At 37.9% G+C, this 13782-nt stretch overlaps 1 protein-coding gene across 12 annotated transcripts in view; it reads right to left on the bottom strand.

Annotated features, from left to right (window-relative positions):
- Positions 1–13782, bottom strand: part of anks1b (ankyrin repeat and sterile alpha motif domain containing 1B) — an 815114-nt gene that overhangs the window by 32122 nt on the left and 769210 nt on the right. For 6 of the 12 annotated variants that reach the window (XM_060842911.1, XM_060842914.1, XM_060842910.1 and 3 more), the window contains 2 exons: positions 2545–2652; positions 766–828 (listed from right to left, as the gene is read on the bottom strand). In XM_060842911.1, coding sequence (XP_060698894.1) covers positions 766–828; positions 2545–2652 — 171 coding nt within the window. The remainder of the gene's footprint in view (positions 1–765; positions 829–2544; positions 2653–13782) is intronic. The other 6 variants (XM_060842913.1, XM_060842915.1, XM_060842916.1 and 3 more) reach the window with 1 other exon arrangement.

Below are 13782 nucleotides of genomic sequence, written 5' to 3'. Positions count from 1 at the left end.
ATCTATTTTTGGGATTTTTGCTTCCTTTTGCACCCTGAGGACATCTAAGATGAATTCAGTGACAGATATTATGCAAAGAAAACTACAAATCTAAAGGCTATGAAATTGTGTCATGTGCTAATTAGGGGATTGGTGAGGAGGGAGACAGGAGCCGTCCTAAATGAAGTGATGGTATCTGTTAAATCTTCATGATTGGGTTATTTCCACAGTCATTTGCATATTGCAAGAGGATGACGATTTAGAAATTTGCTAACTAAGACATGAACTGTTCCCATGAAATAAGTCTTTGGATTAGAAACTTATAGATGTTGCTTCTGTTAAAATTCTGTTGGTTGGTGGTCATTGCACAGCAGAGAAAGGAACAGGTGAAATACATTGCAAAGAAAGACAGATGGCAGTAAAATTGCTTTAAATCATAAATAATGATCCCAGGGATTTAAAAATGATTGCTAAAACAAGTGTTTCCATAATGTTTCCTACAAAATGTACATGAAATGATGATTTTTTTTTCAGGACAACATACAAAAGAGTGACAGTACTTGGACAGCCCATTTTATTGCAAGCTTGGCAGGAACGAAGGACAGACCATCTGCCCTTCACTAGAGTTCTGAGTTAACTGTTGCTTGGGAAAAGTATGGTGTAAAAAATTATTACATCCTGCAGCGGAGGCAGGCATCAGAAATTAAGCAGCTTACTTGCACTCTATTGGGGGGAGAAGGCCTCAAGTCCATGTTGCCCAGCTTATTTCAGAGTGAGGTGACTTACCATCCAAGATACGATATATACATCATCTTGCAAGATGGCATTGCGGGATTCAGGACAACTGACCTATTGATATAAAAAGAGATCCAATCTGAATAGCACCTAAAATGAGTGGTTTTCTTTCTTCCACCACTCGTCAGTTGTTCCCTCCTTCTAAGATGGAGGGTCCCATCATATCATAGTGCTTCACCTAGTGGTCTGCATGAGAATCAACAATATTGGCTCCCAGCAGTGGGAGGGAAGCAGATTCCAAATGTACAAACAGTTCTATTTGAATTGCACGGATCAGTGGGCATGTTTCTGTTGAGTTCCTAAAAATCGGCCTGGAAACACTTTTTGTTTTCCCGCAGATGCTTTATCAAGAATGCTCTTTACAACAATGTAAAAAGGTGCAGTCACATTGTAGTACCTGAGAAAAAGAAAAGATGAACAAACATTTCCAAAGGAAAGCCTTTGGCAAATTGGAAACTGGAAGATAACCATTTTGACCATTCCCCATTTTTCTTTCAGCTTTCCCGATTTAGCATTCCAAACAGCGCAGTTAAATAATTCCAGTTGAAAACTATGCTTTAAAAAGCTTTAAGATTTGATATTTTTGTTCAAGTGCTGAAGATAAATTATTGGAAAAATATACACGGAAATATATATTAAAATTACTTGACTCAAAAAAAAACCTTCTGGCAACTGTTAAATGACAGTACTACTCCAGCGTCATTTTGAATGTGTTGTATGCATTTATGAAACTGACAATTGTATGTCACCTTTCTTAACTGAATACTGAAATATATACAGTTCCTCAAGAGCGTTCCTTTTTTTTCCATGATAGCAGAACCAAGTAACACATTTCCATGAATCCTTCAGTGACATTTTAGGTTGAATGTGATTTTAAAAAAAAACATTTGATAAGCTGAAATGTGAACTTGGCTTTGCACAATTCCAAAAACTGAGATTAAATCGCTGCTTTTATACAGCTATTGAAAACATGATGATGATCCTGGCACAGATCTTAACCTGTCAGATTCCACGAACTACAGCAATTCATTACCATCTGCAAAAATCCTTCCCTGGATTAAAGGGTTTGCTTCCTGTGGGGAAAATTGAACCACTCACTAAATCTTTGAGGTAATTCTGTCCTACATTATCAGGTTAAAAAAAAATGATTTAATAGCATAAGAGTAAAGAACAAGATGAACAACAAATCATTATAAAATTTCTTGTAGATAAATGTTCCAAATAATTTTTTAAAATCCTTTCCTGAAAAGTCTACAAAGAGAAGCCAGTTAATCGATGTGGAACAGATTTGAAATGCTGTAAATCTGTTGAGGAAGGGTTAATGTGGTGCAGCTTAATGCTACGATTGACTCAGTAACTACCTGAATCCCAGCAACAGAGCTGAAGGGTTCTGACATATGTGCTTAACAGAGTTTACTTTTTAATGAGAATAGATATTGATTTTCATTTCTCTGACACCCGCAGAAAGATTTGACAGATATTTTTCAGCCTACATTAGATCAAAAGGTCACAATAATAAAAAACCTGAAATGAATTTTCTCCCATATTTTAATTTCACAATATTGCTTGGAAGATCTTCAGGGAATATTCTCACATACAGAACAAAAATGTTGGTGGTGATCATGGAACAGGAAAGATACTGAGGCAAGCAGCTAATAATGATACATGCTAGTGCTGAAGATCGGCCTGAGATGTGCTAATTAAAATTATACCGTGCTACATTCCATGCGAATAGCTGTAGTAATTCAACACTGTACAAACATGGCTTACCCTCAAAGTAATTGTACGCGGAGGCTTCTGAGGAGGCTCGTCGTGAAGTCTGTCTCCAAGTGATGCTAAGATTCGTTTTCTGTGACCCAGAAGGTTAATTTTCAACACCTGAAAGATTCAGTGATGTAAATAAGACTCCTTACAGATGGCTGAAGAGAAAGGAAAAAAATGGAATACCTTCCAAAATCAGTAAACGACCTTGAAGTGGGAGGTAATCCAGGACGGATGATGTACTGCACCGTGGTTACAGAATTAACTGCCAGAATAATTATGCCCCATCCTAATGTGTCATCGTAACTCGACAAGACACAATGCTGAAACATAATAGTTCTGGGCAGAAAATGCAAACCTCTCCTTTGGACTTAAATGACTATTCTTGCAAACAATATATTCTGAGCCTTCCTCTGACAGTTCACTGCAGTATTTCCAGATAAAACAGAAAACCTCCTGCTAAATGACGTTTTAATTCCTTAGCTTTAGATCCTCACACTACTTCTGTGGCTGTGCAATACTGGTGAAGAAGCTAGGTATCTTTTTACATATGATCACAGAAGGACTGTGTCTGAAGGATGCTGCAAAATGGATTGCAATGTCAGTAGTCATCCATATTTTTAATTATACAGTTGACAACACTCAACTAATTACATAATAAGAGGAAAGCAAGATACTGCTGTGCATATCTATTAAAAAGTAAAACCCAAGACAATGTATCCTTATTCTGACACCACTTAAATGGAGCAATGAGTTTAGCTGTACAAACAACAAATGCACACACAAGAATAATCCACCCAAATCGAATCAGCAGCAACCTGCCTCAAGCTTGTTGTTAAAACACCGTAATCGTCATACTGTTAACCACATCATATTCTCAAATGTTACTGTAATGCATTTTTAGATTGCCATTACTCTTCAGCTTCAACAAAAACACCCTTACCGAACACAAATATGCAGAAAGGATCTTACAGGTTTATCGAGTAAACCTAGAACTGCTTCACTCAGGGTACAAGAAAGGCTGCAGAACTTGCAACTTACTCAGCTCCTTGGAGAACATTTCTTTGCATTTCCCTCAGGATTTTATTTGTGTTCAGTCAAGGATTATCATTGCCTTTGCTATGGTTATGGTAGCCAGTAATCAGATCAGGGTATTTTAGCTCAAATTAGATGGGCCTGACATGGATATACTGGATAACTAATATTGAGTTAAGTGCTTTATCTACTTCGAAAAACACATCCAAATTGTCAACTGAAAGAAGATTCAAAACTCAACCCTGTACTTGCAAGATGAATTTTCATGATATTTACATTTTAGAATATTATTCCAGTTAACACACTACATCTTCAAATTAACTCCAGAATTTCTGTGTGGTGTACAATGTATTTGCATGCTACAAAAAGAGACTATATAAATGGTAAATGAAGTTTAGCCTATTATTTTGTTCAGATTGAAGCTTCACCGACATGCCCTGAGAAATACTGTTATCTATAATGAAAATCTTAAACTTAAAACACTTGCCAGTCACAGCACACTCCATCAATGTATTTAATACAAATTAACTAAACTGAGCACTGCAGGCTTTTACTTGATTCAGGAAGAATTGACAATTACATTCAAGCATCAGTTGAACTCAATTATGTTCTCAACAACACAGCTCTCTCCTGTTATCCATAGGACACAGCTCAGCATCCAACCACTTGTCGTCTTTCTGTTGATCAGCAGAACTTTCCAGATGTTGAAGTATTTCATATCTTAATGAGCATTGAGCATTTAACCTGATGATAGGATAGTTACATAACCTATACAGGTTGAAATCTATATTTTAATCATTCTCAAAACATAAAAGATAATGAATTAATTCTTGAAGAATTGATTCATAATGAAATAGAATAAAACTAAAGGTCAACCAATGTAAATGCTGATGCGCTTCCCATACAAAGATTTCAATTGAGCATGTTTTAATACTCTTATTTTACAAAACAGAGCTGAAGACAATTTTACTCCTCAACGTATGTACACAGGACAGTTATTTATTCTTCCAAGTAAAATGTGTAGAATCCAGCATGATTCAGAAACAGTACAGCCACACAATGCCAAAGTACCAGTAAGATACACTGTTAACTAACTGTTAACTAACAGAGGCAGTCATATTGATAGGCAGGTTCACTGAAAGTGATTCATTATAATTTTTCTGATAATAACTCTGATTCTTGTTTCCTGGTGGAAACGCCTTGATCAACAGGTGAGATGTCACCATACAATCAGATCGTCAAATGAAAAAGCACATGCAATAAAGGAATGGTGCAATCCTTGCTCCTTGCAAGTATAGACAACACAGAAGGAGGGCAATCAGCCCATTATGCCTGTGCTGATCAACAATGAGCAATCCTGACGAAGGGCTTATGCCCGAAACATCGACTTTCCTGCTCCACGGATGCTGCCTGACTGGCTGTGGTTTTCCAGCGCCACACTCTTCGACTCTGATCTCCAGCATCGGCAGTCTTCACTTTTGTCAAGCAATCCAGCCTGAACTCACCTTTTGGTACTAACGCATAGCTCTACAGATCATAGCTCTTCAAGCAAACATCCAACTACACTAAAAATAGTGAGTTCCTGTCTCTGTCACCTATTAAGGCAGTAAGTAACAAATTGCTATCATTCTCTGGCAGTAAAATAATTCTAATTTCCCCTCTAAGCCTTTAACATATACTTTTCGTGGGTGGCACGGTGGCACAGTGGTTAGCACTGCTGCCTCACAGCGCCTGAGACCCGGGTTCAATTCCCGACTCAGGCGACTGACTGTGTGGAGTTTGCACGTTCTCCCCGTGTCTGCGTGGGTTTCCTCCCACAGTCCAAAGATGTGCGGGTCAGGTGAATTGGCCATGCTAAATTGCCCGTAGTGTTAGGCAAGGGGTAAATGTAGGGGTATGGGTGGGTTTCGCTTCGGCGGGTCGGTGTGGACTTGTTGGGCCGAAGGGCCTGTTTCCACACTAAGTCTAATCTAATCTAAATCTATGCTCCCCAGTTTTTAACTCTATCTAGGCCACCCATAAGTTTATACACCTCAATTAAGGCTCCCCTCAGCCTGCTTTGTTCCAAGAACAGCAACCCAGCCCATCCAATCTTCCCAAAAATTGAACTTTTCAGTCTTGGCAAGATTCTCATTGGATCTCCTTTGTCCCCTCTCCAGTGCATCTTTGTTGCAATATGGTGATCCGAACTGTACTCAAGTGTTGTGCACAATTCTGGCAACACCTCTCTCTTCTACTTTATGCCTCAATTCAATTTGCCTTCATAAGTACACTGTTGAGCTTTAAGATTCTTTGGACATATGCTCCAAGTTTATTTAGGTCCTTCCCTAACATGATTGATATTTAAAACTTACGGTACAATTCTGGCTGCCGTATATCGTGAAGGTTGTCAAACTTTACAGGGGATTCAGAAAAGATTAATTCAAAACATTCCAGGCATGAGGGACGTTTTGTGAATAAATTGGTCAAGGTATTGGTCTCCTTAGAGGCTTAGCTAAGAGGAGATCTGAGAGAGGTGTTCGAAGCCAGAGTAGGCCAAACAGAAAGATAAGGAGAAACTGTTGCATTTGATGGAAATGCTGTACCTCAAAAGAACACCAACGTAAGTTAATTATCCAAAGAATCAAGAGTGACACTTGGAAAAACATTTTTACACAATGATCAATTAAAATGCTCTGCCTGAAAGTGTGGAGGAGGCAGATTCTGAGTTTTCAAAAGGGAATTGAAAACATATTTGAAGAGGAAAAAAGCACTGCATGCTGAGGGGAAAGATGCTTTAAACAGTCTCAGCATGGACACAATGATGTGAATGGCCCCCTGTGATGCAATTATTTAATGAGGTCACCTTATATGAACAGTCTTCTTGAATTAAAAAAGAACATCCTATATTCTGTTAACATCTATAATGTTTGGAAAACAAACCAGGAGGAGTCAACCTTTTCTGAAGTGCACTTTTGAAACATTTTGCCAAGGGATTATTACTTCTTCCATCCCCAGACCGACCGTGACACAAAGGTTTGGACTTATTTACTCCCTACTTACTCAATGGCATTTTTATTTTCATTAAATATTTTTGAAATAAAGAGCACTACACACCTTCAAGGGCACATTATTAGAACCAAATGGACGTGCTAGGTCCAAAGTGCATTAAGCTAAAACTAACAAATTCACTTTTCTAAAGCTAAATGTGTCTGTTTCTTCTGTTTCTCCATTGTGTATATATTTGTGTTAGTCACTCCAAAAAATAAATTAACACTGATACCTAATTATCATTATGCATGAAAAATAAATGGGGATATCTACGATGAGCAGAAACAAAGAGGAGGATGTATAGTGGGGTCTCCAAATATGTCCTAATAGATAATTATGCAATGCCCAAATTTCCTTGCTCACTTAAACCAGCCTGTCAATTCCTGTCATTGAGTGCAACTTGGATCATTATAATTGGCCTGCCCCAAGCTAAAGAGCCATCTCAAAATGTTCACACTAAGTCTTAACTTAGTCAATTTGGGCAATTCGGTAGGAAACATCAAATTTTCTATATCACTATTTTTGAGCGTTTTAAAATATTTATCTGAAACCTGCACTGCATCTTGTTTCTCCAAATGCATTTTTATGACATACATCATATTGAAAATCAGTAAATCTTTATGACTGCACATGAAAGCGTGCTTTGCCTAACGTGAATGATAGCTGACAGCTTGAAAATTTAATTATCACATAAAAAAAGAGGAATAGATACTATCGTTGGCCTCCGTTTGTTTGCATTGATTTCCACTTATTTATGTCCATTTTTATATTCTAGTGTATGCTGGAAAAAGTTTGGAAGAAAACTGGCTGGAAGAAGACATTGGGATATGAATAAGGGCAACTTTGGGTGTAGCATTTGGATTGCATTCCGCACAAAAAATTTGACACCTGTCATTATTTAATTTTAAATCAAATAATATAAATTCTAACCATAGACCTTTCAAATGTTCCTTTTAATTTAAATAATATGTTTGTTCTAAAACAAAAAGGAACCATTATCAAAAAGGCCATTCCAATGACCAGTCCCAAGTACCTCTTTGACCTTGCAGGGTCAGATACACCAACACAGCCGATTTAAGAAACTGGATGAAAATGCCCAGTGGAGTGATTGCACAATGGAAACTTAACCTCAAGATGGTTGCTTCTCATGGATTCAGGAACAACTCTGTTCATGTTAGTTTCTTCCATTCTTAACAAAACATAATGAGATTTTGGTGACAGAAAGCACTGCAAAGGGTATGCTAACAGTGCAGTTCTTAGTTCTCTGACATTCTATGATTCTGCTCCTGCACCATTCAGATACACCCCATATTGTAAAAAGGCATTGAGTAGAGATCAGGTGCTTCCCCAAAGAATGAGGAGACAAATTGTTTGTATTTTGTTTATTGTCCCTTTCAAAGTGGTTCTCTGTTATTCTCTCTTGATTTCTTCAGTGCACACCTACAGCAGCAGCTCTGCAGCAGTGAGGTGCAAGAGCGAAGGCACCACATTACAAGCTTAAACCTAGGTATCGTAATCATTTGGAATTTCAGCTTCAGGGTGGAGTGTTGCACTCACAGTGGATTGTCTCAATGGACTACCCCTTATCCTGGTACAGATAACCAAGACCAATTCATTACTTCCAGAGTCAATAGCCTCTAAACAGAACAGAAATTAGTATTTGCTGAAATCACTATTACATTTTAAGGATTTGGTTTGGGATCCAAGTGTATGAATATTCAAAGAGATCACTTGCAGTGCATTCTGCCACTAAAATCTCACTATGTTTTGTTAAGAATAGAAGAAACTAACATGAACAGAGTTGCTCCTGAATCCATGAGAAGCAGCCATCTTGAGATTAAGTTTCTATTGTGTAATCACTCCACCAAGCATTTTCCAACCTTACATGGGATCATCTCAATGCTGCTTTATCACCGTGGTGCCATCTTCATTTTTGTGATTTGGTGGGTGGTTTTACTGCTGGCCGCCTTTCTGTCATTACCTTCCCTATTGAAGGAGTCATCTGCAATATTTGGATTTTATATAGAATTAGAGCTGACTGTGTCTTAAAATAGAATACAGCCTTTAGCAAGAAAGTTCTTTCATTAATGGATCTTAGGACAAAAATGTTTCGCTTTTTTTTTATAATCATAGAACCTGATTATTATACTGTCCTCAGGCAGAGAAATTGCTGGGAGTATGAACAGACAGTGCTTTGTCAGTATTCTTCATTGACAGTACTATCCTGTCAAAGATAAGTACATGACAAAGCAATTGCAGTTATAATTCTAGTTACTCTCTCTAGCAATAACAGACCCCAATCCAAACCTCAGAAAAACACCTCATTCTGCACCGGTGTGATTCTTCCATTTCTTACATTCATCCATTCTATACCAAAATAGCACCAATTAGCATCGACAGGTAAGCAATTTTATTCTGTGCACTCCAAGTATCACTTTGAGACTTAGTATGTGAAATATCTATAAAGCAGTAGAGCAATGGGCTTCCATTTCATCAGTCTCACTAATTTCAAACCCCAGACCCTGACGAAAAGACGATGGAGTGTTAACCCACTGTCACAAACACATTCATTTGTTTGAAATGTTGCTGAAGATGTACAATGACTCAAAGGGCTGGTTTAATGTTGTCACCCTTAAATAGGGTTCACTTATTTCATCTTGTTCTTCAATGTTGAAAGCAATTCTATCTCAAAATATTTTGGGGCTTTAGTTTATTCAAAGTCAAATTAACACAAGTTTAACTAAGAAGATGAAGCTTAAAAACCATGTTCACTCTTAACGTTCAGGAAAGACAATCAGACCAGAAGAAACAATGTCAATCACAGTTTAAATCAAGCCAAAACATGAACTAGTTCAGCATTTTTATTTACAGGTAGAAGTTAATTTAGACGGATACAGGCACATCAGAACAAAGTCCAAATAATTAAACTAAAATCAGAATATGCTGTAAGTACAAATCAAGTGTCTCAGGCTCTAGAAAAGGAAAAAGTACATTGTTTTAGGAAGGCATCTTTCATCAGAACTGCAGATTACCCTTACCAATTTAATTAAAATAAGCATAGATGGGAACTAAATATGAGAGCCTGGTGTGTTAGCTTCATTTTAATAAAAAGCTGTTAATCAACTTAATAGATGGTAAACTGGTTTCTAAACATACTCAGTGAAGGCGAGGGTCAATAAAAGAGGGAAGAAACGTATGCATAGGACAATCCAAATGGAATACACAGTTAGGTCCAAGACTGTCCATATGAATCCAAACTAGAGGGATGTAGAGTTCTCAGGTAGGTGATAATACCATTGGGAATTGGTGGGAAATAAAATCAATGAATGAGTTAAAGATTATGGAACAGGGGGAATATTTTGTTCATGGTGACATTGACATTTGGATATAGTAGACAATAGAAATAATGAAAGAAGATCTTGCAGATGTGGAAAGTACTGCAATCGATGAGAACAAACGGCATAAAGCTATAAGACAAAGGTGTGAGGATCAGAGGAGAGGCACATGATATGGGGGAGATATGACCCAGGTCAATATACTGTATTTGTTACTAATAATGCAGACTAATCTATTTAGCTTAGATGGCATTTGCAGAGTTCACATGACTCCGAATCCAAATATTGAAGGATCATATTTTACTAATGAGATGAAACCAATCATTGGATTTAATGCTAAGCATACAAGAACTGTCCAGAAATTCTGTTCAGGATCGGACACCTCATTTCTGACCCTGATCATAAGAAGAATGTGTTTGGTTTAAGGAGGGGTAATGCAAGTTGGAGGAGGTTTCACACTGATAGGAAAGTGGGTTGACTCCAATGGGATAGAGAAGAAACATAGTTGGGATGCTGAGATATGGATTCCTGAAAAAGGGCTCATGCCCGAAACGTCGACTCTCCTTCTCCTTGGATGCTGCCTGACCTGCTGCGCTTTTCCAGCAACACATTTTCAGTTCATGCTAAGGTATGGGTTCAGTTTAATAGTTACCCAAGAATTAGAGCAGATGTCTAGTCTTCCAACATTTCCAAAGTAACTATAAAGTTTAGTGAGTCAGAACCTTCAAAATTTTCCTTTAAGGGGCTTGTACAGACAAGTCTAGCCACAAGGGAATCTTCCATTGGAATTTTCAATTATCCAGTAGTTCCCTCGGAATCAACTGCACCAGGAATCCCACAAAGTCCCAATGCACAACTACTGTCCTCACTGCTGCAAACACTGTGTGGCCATTGGAGTATCTGGGCCAATGACATCTTGAGTTGCTACAACAATGGATTGAAGATAAGCCAACAGTCAATGAAATAACGCAGATCAAGAAAGGATCAGCCGATTTCCTGTCGGTTGCAACTAAAACTCCCAGTCACAGAATAGGAACATTTGCTTTTGAATATTGTGGATAACAATATCAACTTTTCAACAATGTTAATAAAATTATGGTACAGTTTTTTGCAGCAACAATCCACATTTATGGAGCTTCTTTCACAGTAAAATGATCAGGGTGCTTTGCAAAACATGACACATAGCCACATAAGATTATATTAGAAGAGGTGAGCAAAAGCTAGGGCAAAGCAGTGGGATTTAAAGAGTGCCATGCAGGAAGAGGGAGAAGTAAAGAAATGGAGATACAGCAAAGGAATTCCAGAGCTTAGGATCTAAACTGCTGACAGCACAATCGGCAATGGCACAGTTATTATCAGGGATGTGCACAAAGAGTGCTAAGAATTATACAATATAGATGTTAATGAGATAGAAAGGGGCAAGGATATCTAAGGGTTGAGTCGTAATTGCTTCATTTTAAGTTTCTTGCCAATAAAGCAGGACAAAGTGATGTAAACAAAATTGCACACAAAAATATTATCACATTCTTTTATGAATTTTTAAATCCACCACCATTCCTCATGCAATTGAGAGAGGAAAGATTGAAAAGGGACCTAAGGGGCAAATTTTTCATGCAGAGGGTGGTGCGTGTATGGAGTGAACTGCCAGAGGAAGAGGTAGAGGCTGGTACAATTCTGGCATTTATAAGGCATCTGGGTTGGTATATGCAAGGAAGGGTTTAAGAGAGCTAGAGGCCAAATGCTGGTAAATGGGACTAGGTTAATTTCGGATATCTGGCTGGCATGCCCGAATTGGACTGAACAACCTATTTCTGTGCTGTACAATTCTGCAATTCTAATTGTTAATATTTAATACAGCCATATATGCAAGGGCTTGTAGACATAGTTCAAGCTTTCCTTAAATTGAGGAAGTAAAGCTGATAAAATTAATGTTAATTGACTATACCAGAGTAAATAACCGATACACCTGAGTCTGCGATGGCACAGACTGTAAAGGAAGGCACAAAGTTATACAAACAGTTTTCTTCTTTCACGAAGGTGGTGATTCAAAAAGCAGCGATTGGTATTAAGGCACAGTTTGAGAAATACTAGAAATTGCTGAAAAAGCTCAACAGATCTGGCAGCATCTGTGGTCAAAGATACCATTTTGAGTTGGGTGACCCTTCCACAGGTTGAGAGATACTGGTTGCTCTCCAGCACCCTCCACAAGCAGCTGAATTCTGAACAGAGAGTTAGGTTCATCAAACAGATCAGTCCAACTGTGTCTTATCCTGTTCTCAAACTGTGTCCACATATGTAACTTTCGACTGAAAGCTACTGAACATAGGAGAGAAAATCTCGGCTGTTTCGTTCCTTTTTACTCAACCAGGGACTTGAATCTAATTACTGTGTCTCTTTTAGTGCCACCACAGCCATGAACAACTAATTGAACGCAGAGGTAGAGTTAAATCTGGACTAACCTCATCTATATTGCACAATAATCTAGTTTATAGGCAATTTGCTCATGGAATAACATGGCACATGTGAAGTTAATGTAGGCAAATCATTTGGAAACCAGACTATCATCAGTAAGTTCTAATTAAAGTATACAGTCAATTTTTGTTACAAATCATTTAGCACAATTACATCAAAATACCTTCAAATGCAGAGAATATTACCTCATCTCATTTAACAATCAGTAAAGGGAAATAACCAGCACAAGAAGCAAGAATTAAGATTTGATGTTTAAAAGGCTAATTTCATTTCAGTAATAAGTTAATCTGCTTTTATATCCAAAACATTCTATGTTAAGAATGATGATAGTTCTGCAGAACAAAAGCTGTAGCAGAAACAAGGATTTTTAAAAATCCTATGACTAATATTGCAGCAATTTAGATTATATGTTCCTGGCTGGTCTCATGCTGCTTGAAAGCTTCAGTATTGCTCATTCCAAAGTGATCAATTTATATTTGTATGAACACACATATAATTATTTGTTCTTACACTGTAATACATAACTTTCAATGAATGATAAATTTTCAATTAACAACAAGAACAAATTGAGCTGAAACTTGCTATTAAGTTGCAGCAAGATTACGTTTGATAGGAAAAAGACCTTAACCAATTTCTGGCTCCATACATCCTTATCAATTAATAAGAATCAAAGGTTTCTGATAACACCACATACAAACTGCTGCTTTATATATTTTTTTAAAATGTCACTGAAGTATTGAAGATTTTGTTCTGGCTTCTAAGTACCTATCAAGTTGCCTTTTAGGTTGGTTTCATTTGCTGCTGTCACCCACACAAACAAGAGCTGCCACATCATGCAGGAAGACACTACCAAAGAACTGTCAGACAAGGTTAGACACAGGTTGATTTTTTGATGAGCACTTCACATGCACATTTAATGCCTTATAGATATTACAATTACATTGGGTTGGAATCAAGTAATCACACATCAATACGTACCAGCAATCGATGAGATTAATCATTGTGCCTTTGAGCTGAGCTTCTGTTCTTTGCCTCCCTAGAAGGAAAGCTTACAAATTTATACTCTTTACATTGTTTGATCTTGAACGTCCTCCCTCTCAATGTTTTTTTTTGGTATCGTCAATGGTATCCTGCATGGCCTTTTTCCTCAAGCTGCGAGGACAGTACGTCCCTCTCTCTCTCTCTCTGGTAGCTGTGAATGCTGCTTTTTGATCGGCTGACAGTTGGGAATGCTTTGTCCTCTGGAGACACTGTGCTGTGCATGTGTGCAGTGCTCCCTGGACCAGAACTGGCAAATCTCACCCCGTGAGTGCAAGCAAGCTTAACTGACAGCCCCGGCTGGGATCTGAACTCACCATCCCCCTACAATGGAAAT

The sequence above is a fragment of the Hemiscyllium ocellatum genome, chromosome 23, assembly GCF_020745735.1.
Source record: "Hemiscyllium ocellatum isolate sHemOce1 chromosome 23, sHemOce1.pat.X.cur, whole genome shotgun sequence".
Lineage (NCBI taxonomy): Eukaryota > Metazoa > Chordata > Chondrichthyes > Orectolobiformes > Hemiscylliidae > Hemiscyllium > Hemiscyllium ocellatum.
This window is presented reverse-complemented; position numbering and strand designations above follow the sequence as displayed.